The 27,304-nt window shown below is 38.5% G+C and overlaps 1 protein-coding gene across 2 annotated transcripts in view; it reads left to right on the top strand.

Annotated features, from left to right (window-relative positions):
• Positions 1-26,582, top strand: part of LOC133463978 (VPS10 domain-containing receptor SorCS1-like) — a 63,744-nt gene extending 37,162 nt beyond the window's left edge. Inside the window, exons 6-27 of one of the 2 annotated variants that reach the window (XM_061745841.1) lie at positions 964-1,028; positions 1,573-1,691; positions 2,028-2,117; positions 2,856-3,035; positions 4,880-5,026; positions 6,074-6,176; positions 6,442-6,518; positions 6,909-7,000; positions 7,139-7,246; positions 7,397-7,514; positions 8,649-8,782; positions 9,464-9,577; positions 10,571-10,742; positions 12,443-12,629; positions 13,331-13,464; positions 13,559-13,682; positions 17,231-17,343; positions 18,499-18,633; positions 21,663-21,762; positions 22,000-22,108; positions 23,099-23,253; positions 24,629-26,582. In XM_061745841.1, the coding sequence (XP_061601825.1) occupies positions 964-1,028; positions 1,573-1,691; positions 2,028-2,117; positions 2,856-3,035; positions 4,880-5,026; positions 6,074-6,176; positions 6,442-6,518; positions 6,909-7,000; positions 7,139-7,246; positions 7,397-7,514; positions 8,649-8,782; positions 9,464-9,577; positions 10,571-10,742; positions 12,443-12,629; positions 13,331-13,464; positions 13,559-13,682; positions 17,231-17,343; positions 18,499-18,633; positions 21,663-21,762; positions 22,000-22,108; positions 23,099-23,253; positions 24,629-24,687 (2,635 nt within the window). In that variant the 3' untranslated portion in view covers positions 24,688-26,582. The remainder of the gene's footprint in view (positions 1-963; positions 1,029-1,572; positions 1,692-2,027; positions 2,118-2,855; positions 3,036-4,879; positions 5,027-6,073; positions 6,177-6,441; positions 6,519-6,908; positions 7,001-7,138; positions 7,247-7,396; positions 7,515-8,648; positions 8,783-9,463; positions 9,578-10,570; positions 10,743-12,442; positions 12,630-13,330; positions 13,465-13,558; positions 13,683-17,230; positions 17,344-18,498; positions 18,634-21,662; positions 21,763-21,999; positions 22,109-23,098; positions 23,254-24,628) is intronic. The other variant, XM_061745842.1, reaches the window with a different exon arrangement.
• Positions 26,583-27,304: the final 722 nt, after the last annotated feature.

The following is a 27,304-nucleotide window of genomic DNA, read 5'->3' as shown; positions in this document are numbered from 1 at the left end:
GAGTCACATAAGGCAGTGTTTCACAATCCCAAGATCTCTGAAAAACTGAGTTAATTTGATAACAGGCTTTACTCTCTGTGTGGTGTGTATGTATGCATGTATGCATGTATGCATGTATGTATGTATGTGTGTATGTGTGTACCGGTATGTGTGTATGTGTGTATGTATGTGTGGGTGTGTGTGTGTGTGTGTGTGTGTGTGTGTGTGTGTGCGTGTGCGTGTGTGTAGAATACATGTATGTGTGTTTGTTCTATGTGTCAACATTTTGTGGCGCTAGAGATAACAGCATGTTTTTCCTCCACCGCCTCGGTTACCACGGTGATGAGTCCCACCCCAGATGTTAGTCAGGAGCATATTTTCTGTGAAAAGCTGAAAGATTTTTTTGTGATCTCCTTTTCTCGATATTCCATGATAATATGTGCAGGCGAATACAGTGTACATATATCAAGTTGCATTGGCCACATTATATATTAGGTTCAATGCTAATCATTTGTAAATGTATGCAATGCATTTCTTTTGTGCGAGATATATGTTCCAGAGATAGATATTTTTATTCACCTTGAAAACAGTTTTTGTTCAAATCTAATTGGCATTAGATTGCCATTTAACATTAGTGCAAATATGCAAGTATATTTTATTGTATTTTATTTCTTTACTTTTTATTTTTTTTAGCTCTCATTTGCAATACGTTTAATTATAACTTTAGCTCTGTGTTTGGTTCTGTGTATTAGCAGATCTGCAGAAAGCTGCCAGAACCTTGAAGTAGAGACAGATATATGTTCAAAACATATTTTAATGGTTTCTGACAACATTGTTTCCTTTTTAAAAACTTAAAAGCTAAAGATTCGGGGGAAAAAAAACAAAAAACATTGAATGCATTTTCCTTAGTAACAATATTGCACAGCACACCCTGCTGTCTTTAAGTAGAAAAGTGTTCATTAGATGTCTGTCATGATGTTTTAGGTCCAGGCTGGGTTTGGACAAAGAGCAAGGAATGATTCACCTAGAGATCAGCATTTCTGATGGACGTGAGTTATTTCAAAATATTACTCATCATGTTGAATTTAAGACACCTGAAAAAAAAACCTACTGTAGCTGCCATCTGTTTTAGGATTATGATGTCCTGGATGACTAAGAATTGACACCATCATGTTACCGTAGTAACTCTAACAACCCGATTTATTTGGGAGACTTTTAGTCATCACCTGAACTGGCTGTTTGGAAATTCTGAATTGAATGATTCAATTTATATTCCAATTGCTATGATGCATCTTGGCTCTTTTCTTGGCCACTAGGCTGAAGGTTGGAGGTGGGGCAGGTGGTCCGGGTTATACAGCCTTGCGTGTTAATGCCCCATCCCTGTAGAGACCTTTTCATTTAGCTGATGCTTACACTCTGGGACAGACTCTGCTTTATCTCTGAAGGGGAATAAGGCATGGCCTTCAAAATCTTGTCTCTGTGTCTCACTTCAGACCGTGAACGTAAGCAGTGTGAAACCTTGATTGTAAACTACAGAGGCTCGCTTGCTTCTGTCTGTGTTGCATTTAGCATTCTTTTCTTGCTTGCCCCCAGGGTCGCAGTACATAACTTGCAAACTTCAAAACTGCTCTGATGGAAACAAGGGCAAGCCTTTCCCTGGATTTATCATTCCCAATTCCCTCGTGGTTCAGGATGAATACGTTTTCATCCAGGTGGGTTTTTATTGCAAGGTCTGGCTTCATTAAAAGACAATTAAAAGCTGTAAAGTCAACGCATTCAGCCACATCTTAATGTACATCCCTGCTTTCCATTAAATAAAAGGGCCCATTATGTTTGGAAGGATGTGGTGAAAATGGAATCACGTTTTTTTTTATTTATTTTTTTATTTTTATTATTATTGTTACAATTAAACGCTACAACATTCTGCATCCTAATTAGTGACAAAGCAAAGGTTGTGATTGGTGGGTTGGACTGTTATAACGCAAGGCTCTAACGATCAGTGTTTTTTGGATGGATATTCATGAATATTTTCTGTATTTCTTTTGAAGGTGCCAATCGGTGGCCAGCCTGTCCATTATGTGTCCTATAAAAGAAATGTTTTCTACCCAATGAAACTTCCAAAATACACCCTTCCAAAGGTAAGAAAATTGCTGAATAATCTTCAAGCTTTTTCATGGTTTCAAGCTTTCTGTGATGGATTTCTGAAATGATTTTAAGCAGTCACAGTCCTGGCAAAATTAAATTGTTTTCCCCACATTGGCATTTTATTTTAAATTGATTTATTTCATAAACACCCGCTGTTTGTTGAGGACATATACAGAGATCATCTCATCTGTATCAGCTCATATTCAGCTGAAAAGTAAACCTTGAGGTTTTTTTTTTTTCTCAAAAGAGATTTGAAGGCAGAAAAGAACATTTTTATTCTGCACTAAACTGCACTGGTTTTCATTTATCAGAAGAATAGTGAGGTAGCTTAGTGATTTGGGAGTCAGTATCATGACAACAGGAGAGCTTTAGTGCCCACAGAGTTGTTTCGATATATCTTTGTAAGTGTCTGTCTATCCACCCAGCCATGTATATTGTGGAAATCTCCTTGATAAGCACGCACATCACCCACTGTGCTTTATTCTGGATACAAGGTTGAGTAAAATTAAATGGATCCTGCATTTAATTTTAGTGCGCAGCATGCACTGCCTGAGGCCTAATTGCTGTGGATCCTTAATGAATGATGTCAAGACGTGACAAATCTAGCCTGTGTGGCTACAGTGTGTAACACAATTCCCAGGTTTTTATTTTTTTCTTTACACCATTTGTTGATTTCTGGCTAGGTGAGTAATCCAAACGGGAACATCCCCTTATGAATTCAATATCTTCAGGATTTGCAGATAATCAGCACAGATGATAACCAGGTGGTGGCAGCGATCCAGGACTGGCATCAGAATGATTCCTACAACCTGTACATGTCTGAGTCCAGAGGGCTGCTCTTCACGCTGATGCTGGAGGACGTGGTGAGCAGTGGAGGTCCAGAGGACAACGTCATGATAGACCTTTATGAGGTAGGCTGCTCCTGTCATCTGGTTACATGTTTCATTGAGGAATTACCGGCCCGGTTTTGTAACTGCTGCAATCTCCAGTATCATATTCATGAATATTTACAATTACTTCTTGTTATATTTGCTTATTAAAAATTCAGAAACCAATTTGAGCAGTGATCAGTCAAATTAAAAAAAAAAGAAGCTAAATGATGTGCTATTATGCAGTGGAGTACACTGCTTTTGTAACTCCTCGCTCATCCTCACATCATTTGTATATCATTTGTATATTTCCACATTAGCCCCAGGGTTAGTGGTTAATCGACTGAAAGGAAACCAAGAGCTGCAGTATTGATAACTGAGTAATTATTTGCATTATTAATTAACCAAACATGACAAATACGTACCGTCTCAAAGTCCCCAAATGTGCTGCTTAAGTTAGAGGATTGTCTGTTTATCTGTTTAAGATCCCTGTAGACTGAGAACAATGAAACTCTTACTCTTTATTAACAAGCTGGACTGTTTATTTATCTGGTTTGTTTGATGTTCATCAGTTTATTATTATAGGGCAGCATGGTGGCTTAGTGTTTAGCACTGTTGCCTCACAGCAAGAAGGTTCTCGGTTCGACTCCCAGGCCCAGCAGGGTCTTTCTGTGTGGAGTTTGCATGTTCTCCCCGTGCTTGCGTGGGTTTCCTCCGGGTACTCTGGTTTCCTCCCACATTCCAAAAACATGCATGCTAGGTAAATTGATCATTCTAAATTGCCCGTAGGTGTGAGTGTGTCTGGTTGTTTGTGGAGACTGCGGGTGGAAACTAGCATTTCTGCTAAACTCGGTGTATTTACACTGCTTAATGTAGTGTTAATTAATATGCATGTCCCGTCTAAATAAACTTTGAAACAAAATAGACTATTATCCATTACATCCATCTTCAACTTACACACATCAGTTTCTACCCATATCTACATGTTTTTCATGTGCATTTCTGTGAATGTAAAATTGAAAGCATTGCCCGAACTGAGAGCACAATACAAATTTAATTTCCCATTTTAGACGCAATGGTCAGCAACAGAAATGGCAAACTTCACAAATTATTTATTTCTTGGTCTTTAAGGGTGTCCTCTGCTCAGATGTCTTTAAAATGTGTCCAGATTGACACATTTGATTTTATTGGTAGCATCCTAGCATCTTTCTCATAATTTCTATACGGCTGTTTTTATTATGTTTTTTATGTGACAGTATTGTTGCAGAAAGAGAACATTTGGTCTGTTCCGTCCAAAGATACTGTAATACGCCTTAAACACAAACCACAATCACAACATGGGCTAAATAGCAGCTTTAACTTGTGCTCTGAGCATCTATCTGTGTTGACAGATCTACTATGAGGTTCCAGTCACTGCACATGTAAGCATCACTCTGGATTATCCTCATTTTCAACCAGCAGTGAAAGATCATGTTGTTGCAAACACACACCAACGATAGCCACCAGCAGTTGCTGATATGACCTCTGCACACAATCCTGCTTATAAAATGCTCTTTCTTACTGCAAAGATTTATTTAAGGGGAGGAGAAATGTGAACACAAGTCATAGCTGTGTGCGATTCTACATCTCTGCACAAATACAAAGAAGAAATATCTCAGGGCTGTGCCATATGTTGTTTTGATTCTACAGTCCTACAGATGGTCCAAAATAGTGCTCGATGTCAGAAAAGCTATCACTGTCAGACAGCCTTTCCTCTCCCAACTAGGCCTTCAGCTTGACTTAAGTTTGAATAATTTACAGTTATTTATTTATTTTTTTTAACCCCCCACTCTTGCTTTATTGTTATTTTTTCCCCGCTCTCTGCTCCCGTGCTCTCATGTTTGCAGGTTGCTGGGATTAAAGGGGTGTTCCTGTCAAATAAAGTTGTGGAGAACCAAGTGAAAACTTATATCACATACAACAAGGGGAGAGACTGGCGTCTTCTTCAGGCTCCAGCAGCCGATCTCCACGGAAACAAGGTCTTTTGTGAACAAGTAAGTGGGCCACTGACAGCAGTGATGTGGTTATTTGGATTTCCATTATGTGCTCTGAAAAATACTGCACTGACTCACACCATACTGTAACATGGTCAAAGACTGAGTAAACCCGTCTCATAGCAACACAGCTCTGTTTATGTCACCAACTCAAAAGACTTTTCATAAAGTTTGATGTCATTTTTGACAAGTTTGGCAAGCCTACTTATTAGTTACCGGCATTTTTATCCCCTTAATTCCTGATGTTTCATGTGTGATATGTACATTTCTAAGACCTCTCCACCAGCCCCATAATCAAAACACTAAAGTAAAATAGTTTTATGCAATAAAAAATGTTTTTTTTTTTATTTTCAATTTATAGTGAACACTTTAAATGAAATAAAATATAATTGTATCTGTATTAGTAGGGGTTAAGGTTGTCAAATGCTCAACATAACTGCATCTAAAAAGGTTTTAAAATGATCATACTAAGTTTATACTGCCAAAAAATGTATAATTCCTCAGTAGTGGAAGCTGTCATCAGGCATTAGGCCTACTACTTCAATTAAAACATTTCAGTTTATCAGCCATATGGCACGAAAGAATATTAAAAACTAAAAATATTGTTCTTAATTTAATTTACTTTAATTTAATTTAATTTAACTACTTTAATACTTGTTGCTCTTTCATATAGGTAATAATTCAAGCTTGTGTGGGGCTGTGGCTGTGAATACCCATTTTAGTTATAATGAATGTCCATGAAGTGGATGCGTGAGGCTGGCCAGACGAGTAGATATGAGACACGCTTGATGATGAATACACACATGACTTTGTCATGTTGGCTTATGTGTTAAAAAGTGATTATTTTAGCACTCAAAACTCAGGTATTGCTTTTTTACAATGTTAAAAAATGTAAAAAACAAAAAACATCATGTTTCAGTGTGTTTTGCCAATTAAAATCTCCATTGGCATTCCTTATGTTCTGAACATAAATCAACTCTGTACGGTACCAATATTTTCATTTTCACATTTCAACTCCTGCGAGCTAATCTCCTTATTGCTTGGCAGCCTTACTGTTCGTTGCATCTCCACCTTCACGTGTCGGAGAACCCTTACGCTTCAGGAAACATTGTCAGCAAAGATTCAGCTCCAGGAATTATAATAGCATCAGGTGAGATTTGATCAGCATGTAAATCTGCATGAACGTACTGTTGTTTACTTTTTGATCATATCCCCGAGGACTCTCAGCCATGTCGGTTTTTTAGCACCTTCACCAGCACCGTCCTTCTCACCTGACAACAGTTAAAAAAAGTGAAATGAAATCCTTTCTTCCACATCTGTTCCTTGATACCTCAGTGGAGAGACATTGAAATAATCCTTGAAATAAAGGTGCAACATTTTTTTATTAGTGTTGTTCTCTATTGATCTGTGTTCAGGTGTGGTTGGACCTGAGCTGGTCAGTACTAATGTCAGCATTTTCATCACATCTGACGCTGGAAACACCTGGAGAGAGGTAAGAGGAGGACCTCACTCGCAGGTTCATATTGTAATTTCCTGGAACTGCACTTTTTAAATGCATCATTATCCTCAGTATGTTCAGTTTTATTTTAATTATTTTAATCCGTTCAACAAAGAGCTGTCCTCTCCTTGAAAATTAATTACGTAAAATAGAGTAAAATGTCAAATTATATATTACAAGGTTAGGCTTTATCAGAATAGAGTTAAAAAAAAACACAATTAGTAGTCTGCCTTCACTGTCAGCTTTTTTTTTTTTTTTTTTATCTTCAGTTTTCCATGTCAGTCACATTTGCAAAAGTAACAGTTGTATTTTCTACGCCTTTCTTGTGTGTTTATTGTGTCGGAATCAGTGTATGTCTTAACCAAAAGCTGGCTGTGTGCACAGGTGTTTCAGGAAGAGTATAGTGTATTTTTCCTGAATCAAGGAGGATCTCTGGTGGCCATCAGACACACACCTCTGCCGATAAGACACATTTGGTAAGACTCTTACGTTAGGTTCTCCATGTCTTTTTTAGGAATTGTACTCATATTCGAAATCTGGAAGGAAGCGTCTTTCTTGCAAAGGCTGTTTCTTACTGAATTCAGCTCCATCTGTGATGTGTGTGTCTCCCCCAGGCTGAGTTTTGATGAGGGCAAAAACTGGGACAAATATAGCTTCACCTCTTCTCCACTCTATGTTGACGGGGTGCTGGGGGAGCCTGGAGAGGACATTCTCATAATGACGTAAGATACCAAGAAGCTATGAGACGCTGATGCGTTTTATAGTGTGTTAATTACTGCACGGGCTAATTATATATTACCCTTATGAAGACTTAGAAGAATCTGGCCTATATAGCAAATGCTCTGACCTTGTTTTTTTACTCTTTCATGCAGGATATTTGGTCATTTCAGTCATCGGTCTGAGTGGCAACTAGTCAAGATTGACTTCCGCTGCATTTTCCAACGACGGTGTACTTCGAAAGACTATCTGACATGGCAGTTACACAATGAGGTAGGGCAGCATCTCGCCCGTTGGTAGGAACTTTCCAATTCCCATTTACTTCACAACGTTCCATCGTGTTTTCCAAATCCTCTTCACTTGAAGCAATTTTCTGTCTTATTTCTGTTAATAGCTTAAAAAACAAGTTCAAGAAATAAATAAAATGAAAACTGTCCAGCGCAAGAATTAAACAGAATTTCAAGACCTCGTTCCTGAGCAGCCTGAGCATTCATAGCATTGCAGACCACGGTGCAAAGGTAACAAGCAGCCTGGCATCTCGCTTGACCAAGTAGGTGTTGAAATGACAGGGTAGAGACACCAGCAAGAACTACGCCAGTGAAACTTTTGGTGTGGGAAGGAAAAAAGGTCACACACACACACACACTTCATGATAGCAAAGGTTAACTTGTGGGTATATGGAGAGTAAAGACAGCAGGGGAGAAATATCCCTGAGGGGCTCAGCACAAGTTAAATGCTGGCACAGGGTCACCCAAGCCAACCCAAATCGTTTTGAGCCCACTCTTAAAGCTAGAGAGGGTTTCTGAAGCCGATAGCTGAAGGTTGTCCCTTTCATTCTACGTTTGCAAAGTTTAGGAGCCACTAGTAAAAACTGTAGTCTGCAAGCGAAGTGTTCTACTGGGAAAATATGGAGCTATGAGGTCTTAAAAATGATCGTGATGTGTCTGTGTTCATAAATCAGGTCATCTTAAGTACACAGTCCTTAGAATTTTAAATTCCCATCTGTGCTTGTCCTTGCTTCCCAACAAGGGTTTTACTGTATGCTTTCCTGCTTGCTCAAAAAAATAACAACCTAGTACTCCCACCTCCACTCCACAACCCCCTAAGCACTCATTTGCAAGCCCACCATCGCTGCACCTTGAGATTTGCAGCATCCAAAATTATTCTGACTGGTTTAGAGAAGTGTTAAAAAGTCAGCATTTCTTGCTTCATACAAGAATCAGACCATGTTCCATCACAATGTTGTGTTAAAAATCCTGGATATGTGAAAATAATCAACTATTAAAAATACTGTACCAAGATTAATTCACTGATGTCAAAATAAGTCCTTTCATTTTTGGTACACAATCAATGTTAGAAGGCAAATAGAAAGAACTTTCTACTTTTATGATGCATTATTTATTACAGGGGGAAATGTGCATCATGGGAATGAAGAGAATCTTCCAAAAGCTAAGAGCGAATGTTCAATGTGTCAAGGCCAGAGATCAGTATATTTCCCAGATGTCAGACTCCTGCCCTTGCACAGAGGCCGATTTTGAGTGGTGAGTTCCTTCTCCAAAGCAACACTTTTTTCTCTTCATTAAATGTACAAGACTTTATCAGTCTCAAGCGGTGTAGAGTCTATGAAGCAAACCAAAGACATAACAGAAGGAGACTTTCAGTTATAATTTAAAATTCACAGATCTTTTTTTTTTTTTTTTTTTGCATTTTTCTGGCCTTAGAATTGAAATAGGTAAAAACAAATGATGTTACCAGAAGTTATTTTAGTTTATTTTAACTGTTGATTTGTGGAGATGCACTTTAATCCTTTACTTTGTCATGAGCTTTGCCCCGTGTCTCATAAGTATTGGTTTAATACTTGAACATTTTATTCCTTTGGTCCTGATCGGACAGCACAAAATATTAACACCACTTTACTGCTGAAAGTCTCATCACTCCCGAGACTGTTTCCCTAAACCTGGTGAAAGAAATATGATGTCTCTGACTTTCCCAGGCTGTAATCATTTTTGTTAACTCACAAATTAGCTACTCCAAAACTTTTATCCATAAAACATCGAACCTCAAATACCCCGAGCTGGTGTAAGAGCTTTTCTCTCGCCTAGAATAATTAGGTTCTGCATCTGTTGATTTCATCGTAACTAAATGTTTTTAATTAAAGTTTAAAAATAATTGTAACTGAACTTGATCACAGCTATGCGTGTATGTTTCCTCCACTGAAACAGTGACTATGGCTTTGAGAGACGGACTGACGGGAGCTGCACTCCAGCTTTTTGGTTTGTTCCTTCAGCAACATCACGAGACTGTGTAACAGGGGACAGCTTCCTCAACACAACAGGGTATGTCTGATGTGCTTGTACAGAAGAATGGTAGAGGGGAAAAAGGCAGCAGAAGCGACTATTCCTTGTGGAAATGGCAGTTTGCGAACAATGCACTTTCCATGAAAGCTTTAAAGCACAAGAAAACATGTCTTTTTAAAATCTGTGAACAGTGATTCCTATTCAATCATTTCCCACTGAATATGAGACTAACTAATAACTTGGTTAGTGATAACCCTGCAAAATGGCTATTGCAATACTCATGAAATGTTCAGTTCAACTCAATTCAGTTGTATTGCAACAGTAATAAAAGTAATACTGAGGTGTTTTAGACTGTTTTAGACTTAAAATGAGTTCAATATGGTCCAAGTAAGAAAGATGCAATTCAGTCCAAATATATTTAAATTCAATCCATTGATTCCAAATCCTATTGAGTCCAGATTCAATGTTCATATAATGCAATCCGATTAAACAAAAACGATATAGGTAAGTGCCCCAGTAGGTCTTAACTCAGTTTCTCAATCTGCATGAGCATGCATGATGTGACTTTAAAACCTAAAAGGGTATACAAAATCCACTGTATGCATAGCTGTCATGAACAGAGAATTAAACTATAGGGAAAATAACCGTAAGGTTCTTTAAAGCTGGGCATTTTAGGTGTCAATGTGGACTGATGGTTTTTTTTAGAGAAATAAATAAAATGAAAACTGTCCAGCGCAAGAATTAAACAGAATTTCAAGACCTCATTCCTGAGCAGCCTGAGCATTCATAGCATAAATGCTCAAGTGGCCATTGGAGGAACTGCGGTTTTTGAACTCCAGTGCTAGAATATTGCTTAGAAAACAGTGTAATTTAAAGGAAATAATGGATAACAAATCTATATTTGTGGTTTATATAATGTGTAAATACCTGGATCTCAAGATCAATAAAAGATCTCTATAGCTGTTAGAATGTCTTCCTGTTGAAAATGTCTGATCTGATTTTTAACATACAGTGCTCATCTGTCAACTCCAGATATCGCAAGGCTTTGTCTAACAACTGTACGGAGGGAAGTCTTTTCAAGTTCAGCCCCCGGCATCAAAGGTGTCCCAGTCAGGCTCCCAGGGGTCTGCAGCTCTTCACCAGCGAGGGAACATTGGTAGCAACAATGGGGAAGAATGTCACCTTCTTGGTCTTCCTGGAAGAGGTACTTATTACATTCAAGCAATAACGGTGGCAATGTGCATTAAGTCGTGGGTCGTCCATTAAAGGCAAATAAGCTGTCCCAATAACAAATGACAATCAAAAAAAAACAAACTGAGACGTGAAAAACAGTGATTCGACAATTGGTTATTGCTCATACAATAACTCTTATAATTGTGAAGGTAAACTGACCTTGTTTTGAGAAACACTGGGAGATGGCAATAACTGTAATATGTTATTGCTTTAGAAAGGCTGAAATAAATATATATATGTTACAGGTCCACTGATGTTTTGTCTCTGCTTTACATTGTTCAACACATTCACAGGATGTCTGAAGGTCCATCTCTGCTATCACTACAAAAGATTACTGCCATAGACAACAGATTTCACATTATTGTGATTGATTGCATTTCAGCTATTTCCTGAACTGTGGCAGATAAACTGTCCATTATGTATGTCTCTATCAGTTAGTGCCTCATAAAAGCCCCTCTCTAGAGTCAGTCACTTGTATGTCAGGTGAGGTTGTAGGCCCATAGTGGGTGACAATGACTGCACAGGACACAGCTCTTTTCATTCAGGTCTGGATCGTAACCAAAAGTCGACAGCATTCATCCATATCCGCTTATTCCTATTTAGGGTCACAAGCATCTGCTGGAGCTTATCCCGACGTTCTGCCAACTCTGCAGCAGTAGCCCTCCGTTCCAGTCCTTGAGGGACTGCATGTCTTAGATGTTTCCCTTCTCCAACAGACCTCATTCAAATGGACGGGCCATTAACAGACTTGTGCAGACCTTGATAAACAGCCAGTGGTGATCATTTGAACAAGTTTATTGACACAGGGAAACATGTGCGGCAGCAGCCCTCGAGGACTGGATCTGGGGAGCGCTGGTCTACAGTAACTGGCTTACAGTCAACAGTTTACTGCTTATTATGTGGATTTTTTCTTTTCTTTTATTCACTGAAAAATGAATGGCATAAATTTTGCTTTTGAAATGAGTGTGATAGATGCAGCGAGGAAGAAGCACTGCAGAGAGAGGAGAGCGTGGAAGGGAATATCTATAAGTTGCGTTAACTTGTTTAGGATGCCAATGGTAGAAATAATCTGTACATATGGAATGTCAAGACACATCAGTCTTGATAAAAGTCTAAGTCTAAGACAACCTTTGACCTCAAACCAAAATAAAAGTTATAATAATAATAATGCATTTTCATTTTCTACCTAGTGTTGTTTTCAATTGCAGGATGATTAAGTTTAGGCAACAAAAAATCATGATTTGTTTTAATGGACACCTTTTTAAGAACATTAACTGCCTGATTGAATGCATACATTTTCTGAAAAACTGAAATAAAGTCACCATTTAACATTTTGAATATTATCTTCAGGGGAGCATTGCCCTGAAACTCGTCTCCATACTTTTATGCTGTATTGGTTCATCTACCAGTTGCCACTTCCTGCTTTAAAGACTGATACTTAAGGATTGCGTGTTTTTTTTTCTTTAATGCACTATATATCAAGATGCTGTCGGAAAGAAAGCATCAAGGCTTGAGCATCAGCATATCATATAAATATGCACTGACATGATATACAACATGACCTCATTCTTGTAGCTATTATGGAAAGTGCATTTTCTATGACTCAGCAAAGAAACTGCAAGACAACCGAGGTTAGTTAATGATTGACACTGTCGTGTTTTCTCTTTGAAGGGTCTTGGCTCCATGACAAGTATAACAGTGGACTTTGGGGATGGGACCGCTATATCCTATGTTAACATAAGCTCCATCGAGGACGGGGTCAAGCATATATACAATAAAGTTGGCATCTACCAAGTTTCAGCTACAGCAAGCAACAATCTGGGCTTCGAAAGGGTCGCGCTCTACCTACACATCTCCTGTGAGTCTAAAAAAAATGTACAAGTTGTTCCTAAAACATGCTAATTCACATGATGCTTAGTTACTTCAAAGGTGGATATGGTGTCAAAAGGTTCACAGCGCATGGCATGTTTTCTGTCTCAGAATGAGGTTAATTAGTGAGTGGTTCATCGCCTTGGTTAATGATAAAAAATGACTATACTGTATGCTAATCTTCACAGTTTTTTTTACTTCAGCTAATTATGTACAATGAGAAACCAACAGGCTCAAAATATGCGGCTGAAACTACAGAACGTATGAGCTTCTCTTAAGAAAAGAATAATAAATCACACTCGGGATTGGAAAATAGCTCAAGATGTCTCTTCAAACTGACGTATCATTTAAAATCAGGTTAGAAAATTGTGCCACTGAGTGCCACTCAGTCTAATTTTGCACTAAAACACTGAGCTTTGCCATGCTCAGCTGGTGAACTCATTCAACTTATCATAATGCATTCTAATGACAGTGATATTTAGCTGGAAGAGCCATAAAGACCATCTACAGACCCTTCTCTAACAGTCCTGCAGTGCAAAAGCATCCACGGTTCCAGGCGGTCCCTTGTTGTGCCAAAATATTATTACAAACATGGCCTCTGCTGAACTTTTGAGCACCAGGGAGGCTTTATATTTAGCCATGTTTTAATAAAAGGAGTGACTTTGCAGTTCATGTGTTCTCTCTCTAAAGGTCAGCTTGAGCAGGTGCAGCTCTTGGCTCCTTTGGTGGTTGTCAAGAACAAAGCGGTAAATTTCACCACATCGCTGCAACCCAGTAATGTGGGAACAGTCACTTATTTCTGGTGGTTTGATAACAAAACAGAGGTAAGCCCTTGTTTCTTATTCAGGGACATTCCACCTATTTACTGAGGGACATGATGAATAACAGATGGTTATAACTCATGTCTCTGCATTTTAGCCTCTCTTGACCCTGGAAGGAGCAATTTCCTTCACTTTCTCCAAAGAAGGAAGTCACAGTGTCACCGTTCAAGCTTCAGCTGGCAATACTGTCCGACAGGACCAAATGAGGGTGGCAGTTTACGGTAAATATACTCTTCAAAAAAAAAAAGAAGTAGGTTATGGCCTTTTTTCTCAAGATGACACAGTTTCATGAGATATTAATGAAATGTCTGAGACATGCTTTGGTCAAAATACCACAGAGAGACAGTTCAACTACTCTCTTTTCATCTATGAGTGAACAACTCTTTTCATGCCGGTTAGAGGGTGGCTTGGGGCTACTCAATTCCACTTTACCTCTCTCCTGTGCAAGAAGTGCCTTATTTGAGATCTACCCTTCAGCTTCAAGCTTCCATACGTCATATGTCAGTTTGGTATACAAAGTATATAGAGTATGCAAAACAAAGGAAAGGTATTTGAACCCTTTTGAAATTAACTTTTTTATACATTAATTTGGAATAAAATGTGATCTGGTCTTCATCAAAGTCACAATAATAGGCATACAGTGTTCTTAAGTTGATAATTGACGAACTTTTATAATTTCAGATCGCTTTAATTAACACAACTATTGTGAACTCGGGTTTAATAACAGGTAGTACTTCCTTTGGCAGCCCTCAGTTCAAACAAGCGCGTTCGATAGCCCTGTGTCAGACCCGCACAGCAGTCAGGAAATTGTGATCATAACTCTTTACGGAACAGCTCCAGCTATGAGAGATCTGTTGGATACCTGGTGTGAACTGTTTCCTGAGGTCACTCCACACCATCTCTATCCCGTTAAGCCCTGGGCTCTGACTCTCCCACTCTGAAAGACTGCTATTCATTTTTCTGAGGCCATTCTGTGCTGGATTTACTTTGATTCATATGTTCATTGTCCTGCTGCTTTAACCAACTTCAACTAAGCTTCAAGTCTTTAGCTGTTACTTGTGGATTTGTCTTTACTTCATTGGAGATTCTTCATTGTACTTTGACTGGTTGGGTACATTACCAAACTGTCTCCATTTATAGATTTGTCTTAACTGTGGGATGATGATGATTTTGTATCCCTTTCCAGTTAGAGGCAGATCAACTAGTCCTGATCATATGTCTTCAGATATCTCCTTTTTGCAAGTTGTGGTTCACAATAATAGATGCCTCTGTTTAAGAGCATAACTTATTAACAGCAACTTAAAATGGGTGCGTTTCGTGTATTAATCAAACGGTAATATAATCAACTGGACTCCATGTGAGCAAACTACCGACTTTAACTTTCAATTAAGCAGTTAGTCAGTGGGTTCACTTGTTTATTGCACCAGCATTGTGAATGTTTAAAGGGTGTGTTTTAATAAAGACACAATAAACTGAAATTGTTTGTGTGTTACCAGGCTAAACATGTTGCGCATGACTATTATTTACACTTAGATGAATATCAGAACACATTTGGTGGCAAATGTACACAGCCAGTCCAACCCTCACTTAGAAATTGGATGTGCAGTTGTAAAAAGTTTTTATGACATTTAGCTTTTTGGCAGGGAACAACTTAATTCTGTTGTTTGTTTTGTTGTTTTTTTAATCATCTCGAAGCCACATTTTACAACTTTCATTTGCGGGTGTTTTCTGAGTTTCAGTACAAATTGCTCAGTTATTGAATAAGCAATAATTAAATAATTATGAAAAGGGTCCTGGTCTGCAGATTGTCCTAATATCCATATTTTGTTGGACGTCATCCAGCTTCTGCTGGTCACTTTCCATAAAGCTGTAACACAGCGAAAAAACTGTTCACTTCTGCAGAAAACAGGGAGGATTTTTCTAATCCACACAATCCTGAGCTCATGGTTAGATATTTAAGAAAGTGACTTCCAATGTATTTTTCGGAGCACCTGGCACTGACCTTGTCCTGGAAGACATCCTCAGATTACAATGCTAGGAAAACGTAGGAAAGGACAGCCAAAGTCAACACGAATTTAGCCACACTTCCCTTAAAAATTACAGCCACACTTCCCTTAAAAATTACAGTAAACACTCATGTTTTCTCATCCAAGTGCTGATTCTTCATGCATGTTGTAAAATAATCTGTAAAATGAAGCACTTTACAAATTATCAATAAATATAAAGATGCTAAAGGCATTACACACTAACCCCTTGTACTCATTGTATTGTATTTCCCGGTAAACAATTTATTTCTATGAAAACGATCATCATCATTGATCCAGAGTCATGCTGGATTCACACACTTAAACACTTGATGGTTTGCAGATGTAACATTTGGAGTTGTCGCCACACTCAGTCATGATCAAACATTTTATTTGTCAAGAAATGTATTTGATTGGCTCCTGTGCCACAGCTTAGAAAATTACCTATTCTATATTTTCCTTGTGAAGTTACACTAGTAAAATGAAGCTAATGAGCCAAATATCTGACTTGGCCATCACCCATCTTTAAAGCCATCACCCATTTATAGTGGAAGAGAAAGAAGGCTGCTGCTATTGAAAGTAGCTGTGTAAAATCATTCCTTGCTTGAACTGTTTAAAAATTAACAATCATAACTTTTACCGGTACAGAATTACCAAGTTACTTTTCATAAAAGATAGTCCACTGTCATGCTGTGGAAGGAGTGAAGCTCCTTTTGGACAATCAAACCAGTCATAACTTCCATTATAAATATGTTTGGGTAATTGTACTTAGTTAGAAACATTCTCAAACAAAAAGTACGTTGTAAATGGACTTCAGATGAACCGATTTGACTGGCCGGTGAAATATTAGAGCATCACTAAAGAGAAGTTGAAACCGGCACTTAGGGCCTGTGTGCTACAGTCGCCCTCTTGTGGTAGTCAGACGAGCGCTCTTTTTACGACTTGACTCGATAATTAGTTAAATTTTCTATGACTTCATAATGCTAAGGTATACATACCCACTTGGAATCAGTAATTAAGGTAGATCCAATTATTTCACTTTAAACTCATCTATTTGATCAACTAGAAAGGCTTGGTCAAGTCAAAGCCCCATTCTCTGATATATGAGATAGAACTAAAAATGCCAGATAAGAGATTATTAGTAAATATTGTGAAAACAAATCTCTTCCCCTAAACCTTCATTAGCAAATTATTCTAATTTTTAATCTGCACTTAATAATCAGCACCTCATCAAAACCCTGATCTCAGGACAGATTTGTTTGGGGTTTAGTTTCAAGGTTAAGAATGCAACCTAAATCTCATCTTTTACGTGGTAAAATATCAATCATAATTATTTTAATTTCTTCGCCAAAAGCAGTGACACAAATGTTGGTCATAAACGTAGCTTTATGATCATAGTAAATATGTAGATAGAGGAGCAGCAGTAGGTCTCCAGTGAGCAGCCAGTAGTCTGTGATCATTGGGATTTATTCTGATAATGCCCAGCTCTTTTCTGTAGCCACGCCTAATAAAGCTGGGAGTTTAGACATCGCTTGTGTTTCATGTGGAAGGATTAACAACAGATATCAAAAATGGAGATAAAAGGGTTAAAGGACTCAAATTAAATTAAAAAAGGGAGTTTTCCACAGAACTACAGATATATCTTTGTCCGTTTCCTTGCCTCACTGCTGGGATTATAATCAGAGTGTAGGCTAATTTAGATATCTGAAATTGATTGAGTAGTGAGATTTCTTCTTGTTTTACAGATTATTTCAAGTCACATGTTTTGGCTTTTTCCTCCAATCTGGATGAGCTGAACCCCGGGATGTCCGAGTGGAGAGATGACGTCAGCAGAGCTGTGAAGAGCTGCATGGTTCAGGTCAGCTCTGCAAACGTTACAGACTATTATGGAATATAATCTGAAGTGGGTGAAACTCAAACAGATATCGATTTACATTTGAACAAGTAGAGGGAAAAGCTGAAGGTTTTGTCTAGTGTGTGATTCATATTTGTTACTTGATTAGCTGTTTTAAAGGATGCATGAGGTCCTGTCAGTTGTACAAACTGAGTTTTTAAACCTCATGTTGTCTGAAATCATTGGAGAGTAAATAGTATGCCTTTGTGATACTTCCACTTTCACTCGACCTGTCATGATTTAGTTTCTTCCTCTTGAGAACTACTGCGGTTGAAGGATGTGCAGCTGAATTAGCCCAGTTTTAGAACTGGCCATTACATATCATTGGCAGTGATATAGAGGCCAGTCATCTGCTGGCACACAGAGATTTGGGTAAATCCAGATTAGCATATTCATAGATCCCCATTGAGAGATTGAAGGGATAGAAAAAAAGGTGTAAGGTCATCCCACAAGCCAGTTTACCTCTTTGAGATTCTTCTTCTTTTTCCATGGCAAAAACTTATAAATGCACAATTTTTAGGGGAACCCAGATATAAATTCCTTCCGAAGTAGGACTTAAACTGTCTTGTCAAAACACTGTAGGTCAGTAAAAGCCCTGCTATCGTTTCTTTGTCAAGATATGAAATACTAAATACCCAAAACACAAGTAAACACAGTCTGACTGTGGTTTAGTGGGTCTGGTTTTCTCTCTGACACTGTGCAGCAAGTTATGTAAAAGACCTGGATATTCTGCTCTATATATATCCAACACTAGCCCTCAGTATGAAACATTCACTTTGACCTTCTGTCTTGTCAGATAATACCATGGTTTACAGCAAGAAACTGACAGCAGACCTCTGGTTATGGCATAAATGGACTAAAAGGCCTGGCCTTTACCAAAAAGTGTCAGACTGAACTTGCTTGTTCCACTTGATCCGGGCATTGGGTCTTGACAGTGACTGGTATTTAGGCCAATCATATATGAAGCAAAAAGCAGGACGAATTTACTCATTGATACAGACAACACCCGTTTTAGATACGTTTTAGAATTGCATTACAGATTTCTACCCCAGTCAATAAAAACAAAACAAACAAACAAAAAACCAACAAGTTTCCAATGAGGTTTTGTTATTATTAAAGGTCACAGGAATCAGTGAAGATCAGCTGCTGGTCACAGTGTTCCCAAGCTTGCCAACCACGGCTGAGGTTTTTATCGTACCAGAGGGGAGGTCGAGAGATGGAGCACTGGATGAAAAGTGGGCGCACCTGGATCAGGTACTGCTAATGAGATCATTTCCAGGCTCCTGACAATTGCTCAGTGATGGTGTAAAGTGTCATTTCTTTCCGAATGCCAGAGCCGAGTTTCCCTGAACATTGCACTGAAACAACATAGTCATTTAGTTTTTCTTTCCCTGTTTTAATGTTGTTACTGAACAAATGTTTGTATTCCTGATGATGTTTTTTAAAGTAATGGTGACATTTTTACTAGATTTCCTCTCTGTCCAGAGTGTTAAATATGCGTGTTCCCTGTTATTAGAAGGAGAAATCTGCAAAAAAAACGTATATGTATTAGGGCTAGGCGATATGGACCAAAAGTCATATCTCGATATTTTCTAGCTAAATGGCGATACTCGATATATATCTCGATATTTTTTCTGTGCCTTAATTGGGGTTTCCCCCAAAGCATTATAGGATAGCATCTCTGTTAGCTTCATTTTTTTCTGAGGCAAACCCTTAAAAAAACAGTCAGTTTTAATACAAAGCCTCGTGCCAAATGTCACACAGGTACATTTATTAACAGGTCTGCACAATATCAAAATGTATAAAACAAATGAAATAAAAATAAACTGCCTGCATATATAGAATAAAAATGCTTCTTGAATAAAATAAAACAAATATCCCTTTCCTGCATAACAATTAAATTAAAATACACTGTGCAATTAATACAATGTAGACAGTAACAGGCAGACTTTTCCACTGAGGTTGACAGTTGTGCAAAACATTTGTGCATATATATATATGTATGTATGTACAGTATGTATGTATGTATGTATGTATGTATGTATGTATGTATGTATGTATGTATGTATGTATGTATGTATGTATGTATGTATGTATGTATGTATGTATGTATGTATGTATGTATGTATGTATGTATGTATGTATATATATATATATAACTCTTGAATTGTTTTATTACCTTTATAAGAAGCCATAATTTCGCTTCCTTTTCAGTCAGGTAATAAAATCAAGTTAAGGAGTTTTGCAATACAATACAATACATCACAATTAGGATTGTGCCTGTACTTATTTTTGTCAGTTACATTACTGTTATATTATAACACAACTTTTAGATCAGCTTGTTTTGGACAATCTGCTAGCCAGAGTCACACAACAGTAAGGTTAAGTTTGACAAAAATAAATACAGGCATGATTCTCAATGTGATGGATCACCTCGGGCAGCCAAGTTTGAAGTCTCTCTGCAGTTGTATTTTCATACCACAATGAAACAAATAGATGCCACAGGCTGAATCGTGGGTTGGAGAAACACCATGTTGTGCTTTGGAAAAGGTCAGCAGTAATGAGTGCAGTGTATTTTTTGTGGTGATTGGGCTAAAACACACACTATTCAGGTTCATTAAAACAATAAAACACATTCGATACTCTCATCGTTCTTAGCATGCAGGAACATTCATCTCATCTCATATGGCTTTGTACTGCTTTCAATAGCAGCACAATCGTTTTTATTCTTTCTTTAGTGTCCATACTCCTGCAGGGTTGTCTGCAAAGAACTGCTTGCCAATTTTTCTCCATTCATTAGTTTCAGAATGATTCAGCCGTGTTGCATAAGCTTAAATCATTCATTTAGATTTGCTTTCTAAGTAAAAAAATATAGGAATCATCTTCCCTCCTTGTGATGCACTCACTCAGGCTTTATATTTTTTATATTTAACTGCCAAATGATTTGTTTTCCTCACATGTACTATGTATTTCAGTCCTTTTATTAAGGGCTATAACTTATGCTGACACTAGATGGCACTGTCGCCCTGTATAAATCACTAAATTACATCCACAAATCATTTCAGAACATGCCCGCAACTTTATAGAAGTTTAGAGCTTTAAATGAGACTCCATCATCTCAAGCTACTGCATCTCATGGTAGTTATTATTTTATTGCTTTAAAATAAGGTTATTTGGAAATGGATCTGTTTTGTTATTCAGAGATGTCAACAGGTACACAAAATAAAGTTGTTTTTTTTTAAATGTTTTTGCTTTAAATAATTGGCATATAGGCAGGCTCATTTATTCATCACAAGTAAACATGATTTTGCTGGCTCACAGTCAGCCTTGAACTAAGTTAATAGGCATTTAATTACATTGATGCATCATATAATTGGCACCATCAAGAAAGGAGACAAACTGGGGCAGGCTGCTAGGATTGGGAATTAAAGAGATGTATTTATCTAAAGCCTGTCTGATTACCTGGCAGAACCTCACAGACAATAGGGTAATAAATCTTCAGTTCACTGTTCTCATCTCCAGTGAATGACTTGCGATGCAGAGGCATTAACCGAGTATGTGCCCACACGTACACATGTGCATGCGTCGAGTGTATGTGTGGAGCGGCTTATTAAAATGTGTAATAGATTTACTGACCCTGATATGCCACTAGAACAAAAAGTAATTATTCATGCTGTGTAGAGCGGTCTAATTTTAACCAGCGGAAAGATTTTAGAAAGCGCGAGATGGAATTATTGAGGCATGGCTAAGGACTCAAATGGGCACTGGGAAGGCATTCTGGTCCCTTGTTAAATGACTGCTTCATCAAGGTGTGAAGAACCGGGGAACTTTGAGCACTTCAGGGAGAAAAAATTAAAACGGCAATTTTATGATATTAGAACATACTTTGATTTCCTATAATGTTGCCTTGTTGAACTTTTAAATTGTTTTTTTTTGCTTTCTTTTTAACATTTATCTGATTAAATGTAGGAGAAAAAATCCCTGTGAAGCAGAAAAAGCAACAAAAAAAGTGATTTATTTAAATGTCACTGTCGTAGTACAAGCACAATGCCCTTACCTGGAGGTGTTTCTAAAGCCTGTTGGGCTTCAGAACTGAAGGCTTGGTTTTGCGTGTGTCATATCAACATTTAGCCGTCTTTAGAGCAAAACAAAAATGCGGATTCATAATTCATGCGGTTGGATAAAATGTCTGTGGTTGAAATATTGATGACTGTAAAATATTTCTGTACATCCGTTCTGCCCATCTAACAGTCCTCTTTGGTGTGTGTCGCTCCTCGTTGTAGCTTTCTCGAGTTCTGCTAAGTGCTCTGAACCAGGACCTGATCCGGTTCTCCCTCAGACAGGGGGTGCAGGTGAACGTGTACGCCACGCGACTGTCTCCAGGTGAGTCCTGGGCCTGCCCAAGTGCACTTCTTATTCAGTCTATAGGAAGAAGCTCAGAAGTCAAAAGTTTGTAAGTAAATGGGAAGAAGTTCAAAATAATGTCTTGAAAAGAACTGTTTTTCTTATTTCACTTTCAGTCTTTCCATCACAATATTTACATAATTCATATTGATTTAAAATATTATTGTGCAAAAAGCCTCCATGTGTGCTCATTCTCTCTATTTCCCTCCTTCAAAGCTCCCCTTGTGGACAACACTGACAGCTTACACAGTGGCACTGCAGTCATCATGCTGGTGTCAGTGGTGCTGATGGGCTTAGCCATCTTTGTAATATATAAATTTAAAAGGTAAAGTATAGCGCATACAGTCAATATAAACTGTGGAGACACTTTTCATACACACACAAATATTTATCACACATACACTGTGTATTGTGTGTGCACAGCCCTTTTCAGAGGCGTCTTCTTCATATAAATGCGAGCATCTCTCCGCTAAACTGCCAAAAACTTCCCACAAGTATTCAGACTCCATATATCCTCTAGTTATGGACATCCGCAGCACAATAATGGCCGGAGGAATAAGACAATTCCCCTCTGTCTCAATCTACAGAATATTACAGAGAATGACAGTCTAATCAATTCTCCCAGAGTGCAGAATGGGTGTCAGAGTCCTGCAGTTATCAATATTCATCTATCTGACAATGTGAGGGTTGACCTTTCGGAAAATGCTAAACACAGCCATTCAAGGTGAGGCATGCTCTGCAGAGAGGCAGGAAAGGTTGACGAGATAAGTCCTGAGACAACATATATTATACAGTGAGGGACATACAGTAAATAGTATCCTCTGCTGTAGGTAATCCCACGCCAATCACGAGGAGATGTTTTAGGTCCTCATCAGTTTTACTCATTATAAAGTAAAATATTACTTGACTTCAACTTCAAGGATCCTAATTGCCACATTAAGAAATCAACTTTGAGTTCCTTAAGCTCCCCCAAATGCCGCAGCACCAGCTGCAGCGCCAGCTCACAGGGGGCGAATCCAAAATTAGAAATGCGAGAAGTTAGTTTTAAGCAGAATTGGGGATGCATCTGAAGGGATGAAAAATTGATTGAAAACCGAGGTGAACAATATGAAAGTGAGAGAGCAACGCCCAGCGGAATGCAAAATGCCCTACTTTTGCCGCTTTCGAGCAATCTTCTGCTATCTTCAATAGTTAAAAATAGTGCGACACATTATGCTTTGTGAATGCATTAGTGAGGGGGACCTGATGGCAGGTTTGCATTAACTTGCCTTTTAAAAAAATAAATAATGAAAACCCCTCTCCGCACGACGTGCAGGAAGATCCCAGGCATGAACACGTACACGGCAGAGCAGCCTGACAAAGAACAAGAGGTCTTCACTGCCGTGACCTCCATAGACGTCCCCAACCCTGAAGCGGACAAGCTGACCACGCTGGACCACGTGGACGCACATCTGGACTCAAAAAGCAGAGGTATGCACGGCTCGGTTTGCAGCGTAAAGCTATGGGGCTTAATCGGCCTGTGATTTTTCAAGCTGTTGGACAGCGAGGATCTGCTTTGCATCGACTGTTGTATTCTGTGCCTCCAAAAAGCTGGTTTAGGTAATATTGGCATACTTCTTTTTTGTATCTCACTTTTGTTTTTTTAAGTGTATTTTCCATCAATTTAATCAGACCCAAAACTGTATACATGACAAATGTGGTGTATTTCAATTATTTAGCCATACCCCCTGTCTCTTGCAGTGACATTTTGACCAATATATAAATTATTAAATAGTAATTATTCAAATTGAGTTGAAAAGGATGTACCAGAGAAATTTAGAAGTAATTAACTGAGAAATATTATATTTGATAGATAAACAGGTTTTAGTTGGAGGGTCATTTCTCCAGGAATACATCCATAAACTGTCACTGGATGATTTGACGAGTTTGATTATAATGTAAATCATATAGCCTTCAGAGTCAACTGATCTCAACCCAACAGGACAATTAGTGCAGATGTGGAACAACTTTTTGGATATTAGTCTCTGCCATCCTAAAAAACTCTAATAAGGGGGATATCTTTGAGAATAATGACATTCCACTCCTCCGTAGCTTCACAGACTGCTCCAGAGCCTCAACAAGAAATTTTATGTTGGCTTTCCTTGCATTTGTCAGCCTAGTGTAAATACAACTTTTAATGCACTAGTTAACGGAAGGATAATGTGATCGTCTTAATCAGGACATAAATTCAGGAAAAAACAATATGAGAATCCTTTAACCACAAATGTTCATCATACAGCCTCAGTAGCAAGCACAGCCACAACTCTCTGCACCAAGTGGCAGTTTGTTTTAGTAAATAACCTTTTAGCGCAACGTAAGTTGTCACAACAGTGACAAACCGTTGCCCCAAGTTGAAACTCACTGACAGCGAAGAGGCATTCACTTAATGTTTAGTGCTGATGCTATTTTCCCCTTCCTGTACTGTCATACGAGATGCCAAGACGCGGCTATTATCATGTGCTGTATATTTATGCATTTGCCATCCTGACTTTGTCATAGCGAGGTGCATTAATACACACAGGTTAGTGAAGGACAATCAAGTGCCAGCTAAAGTGATGAGAATGTCCAGGTGAATTATTTGATCCAATAAAATAATTAGAGCGCCGGGAGTGCCTCAAGAGCAGTGAAAGCATTTTCATCAAGAAATATCTACAAAGTTCCAGTTGATTTACCTCTACCTGTGTCTACAGTAAACATCCAAGATAAATGTGTTTGTGTGCCAAAAAAAAAAAAAAAAAAAAAGCCCATATGCAAATACCTACATAAAATTCCTCCACTGTGTCTTCCCTTTCTTCTCCCTCGCCAGGCTACCTGCCATCTCACGCGGACATCAAGCTCTCTGATGAAGCGCCCCATGTGTTTTAATGTTGGGAGTCTATGACCGACTCAAAAGCAATACATCTTCTTTGGCAGTTACTTCCAGCAAGCTAGGAAACCGCGGTCACAATGAATGGTCTCGAGTGTTTTGCTACCCATGCATGGACGGACCAGCTCACACTGTGCTGCCTAAATCCCTCCGAGGAGACTGTACAGATTTATACTTGCCTCTTGAAAAGGAACACTTTTTGACTGAAATACTTGTATTTTTGCAAGGACATTGATCTTTTTATGTAAATAATGTACATCCATAATGGAAGAAGTAAAAGTTATCTGTCTCAGCTGGTTACAGCTGTGTCTGCTCAAATATGAAAACATCAAGCAGCAGCACAAGAAAGATGTGAAGTAATATATCAGAAATATTCTCTTATTTCTGTTTTTTCTTTTTCTTTTTTGGTCTTGTGTTTGTGCAATTTTCTTCATGCAGCTGTGTGGAACTTGCTTATCAGGGTAAGACAGTGAAGGAAGCAGATTCATTAAGCTCTTTGCAATCAGTAAATCTTATCACCACATTCTCATCAAATGAAAGCTTGCAATATCCAGGAGATGATGGAGGACTCCCCGTCCCAGATCTGCGTATTTCATCAAGCCTGTCTCTCTGCTGCTCAAAATGTTATATATGTCAAAACAAAAAAAAAAAATAAGAACAGAAGATTACAGCAGATAGGTATACGCAGGAGATGAAAATCTGTGCGGTCTTTCTTTGGGAGACACACACACACACACACAGAAAAAAAGATTTTGGTCCCACAAATATCACAAATGTGGCTCTGGCTGATGCAAATCATTCACATGCTTTAATATTGTAGCTGGAACTTTATATTTGTTTGTCTCATGGTCATATTTCCTGCTCCCCACAAGTCTTTCTTGTGCATTTTGATTTCAGTGATAATGAAATGTAAATTTGGTAAATAACTCCTGTTTGAACAAGTAAACACTTTGACACCCTGTAATGTAGTAAAAAGAAATACTGTGCCAAATTTGTGCTTTAATTAGTCATTTTATTGAGGTTTATTTTGTGTCGCCCCACAAAGTTAAAAGCTTGCCATAGTTTGAAAATGGAAGTGATCTCATTGTGAAAGTTGTATTTTCTCACAACTCAAACAACATTTTTATTTACTTATTATTTGTGACCTATTTTTAGGATATGTTAAAATACATTTCCTTTGTTCTGGACTATTTATCCACCAACATGACACCAGCATCTACATGTGCCGGTTCCAAGTTTCCAGTAACGCAGAGGAGCCTGCAGTCTGTTCAAGGTTTACCCCCAAGGACTCGGCGGACAAAAGGCTGCAGATTTGTTCATCTCCCTCGCTGCGAGGGACGTGGAGATAGAGAAGACGTATCTCCTGTCAACACGGCTCAGCCTACGCACACAGCTTCGGTCAGCCGCTGTCTCTTTGGGATAAGTACTGAAGTTCTTCTTCATCAAACTTTTCTTTTTAAGTGTTGTCAGCATCATATGTCAGTAAGACAAATTGACTGGAGGCGTCTTCATACTTCTTCCTTCCAATCTTCTGATTGAGCCAGAAGCGTAAATAAGCTCAAGCCGAACTATCAACATGATAGATCAGAAGATTTTTCTTTTCTGTGCTTGATATTTATTTAACAAAATTTTGCTCAAGTCCCTGTAATTAACCTGTGAATACAACTGTGAACATATTTGCATGTTTTTTTTTCTTTCAAGCTTCTTGAAATATGTCTTATGCAGGAAAAAAAAACAAAATACTATGTGAAATGTGAACGGAAGTATTTTCTGTTTCTTAAGAGGCTAAGCAGCTCAATTCAGTACAAGTCAAGTGATTAGTCAGTGGGTTGTTACTGTGTTTTTCATTCGATCTTGCAGACGTATCTATGGTTGCAAAATAAAGCAGAACATGACAACAGTGCCGTGTAAATGGTTGTTCAAGTCATTCCTCGAAGCATGAACAGATTATTATTGCATTAGACAACGCAACCGACTACTACTGCAATACAATTGTTTCACTTCACATCTTTACATCCACCGACTCTTTTGTATCTTACAAACGAGTGCTTTGTTGGAGGAGTTGCTTTTCTGGTTTCTTTTTAGTACGTGTTGCCTTAGCATGCTTAAGGTTTCACTGCAGTCGTTTGCTTGACACAAAGCGACCGAGTGGAGGGCCATGAGTAGCCTGGAGTGATTCTAATGGGCTGATTCCTTGGCTCTCCCACTGTGCAACAAATTAATTATCCCCTCTCCAGGAAATCAAAACGCACACACAATCAACAAAGAAGATTTTCCCTGGCTGGCTAGCACCTTGAATGAAAAATGTCCCACGACAACAACCCACAGCAATATTGTGTTAGCCCCAGTGTGAAATTGATGAGCATGTTTCCTTTCATTGAGTGCTACATTACAGTGTCTGGCTGCAGAGAATCATCCATTAGTGATTGTCACCGTTCAATTTGATTTTGCACCGCTGAACATCCCAGGGCGGTTAGAGAGAGGCCTTGGTGTTAATTCAGACTGAGAGCAGGAGTGGGAACAAGACTTTCAGGGCGTTAATGGCTGCCGGAGTGATGGAGATTGGTGTGTGATACAAAGGTGTAAGTGGCAAACAAAATGCAAACCAGAGGACAT

The sequence above is a fragment of the Cololabis saira genome, chromosome 17 (genome assembly GCF_033807715.1).
Source record: "Cololabis saira isolate AMF1-May2022 chromosome 17, fColSai1.1, whole genome shotgun sequence".
NCBI classification, from domain to species: domain Eukaryota; kingdom Metazoa; phylum Chordata; class Actinopteri; order Beloniformes; family Belonidae; genus Cololabis; species Cololabis saira.
This window is presented reverse-complemented; position numbering and strand designations above follow the sequence as displayed.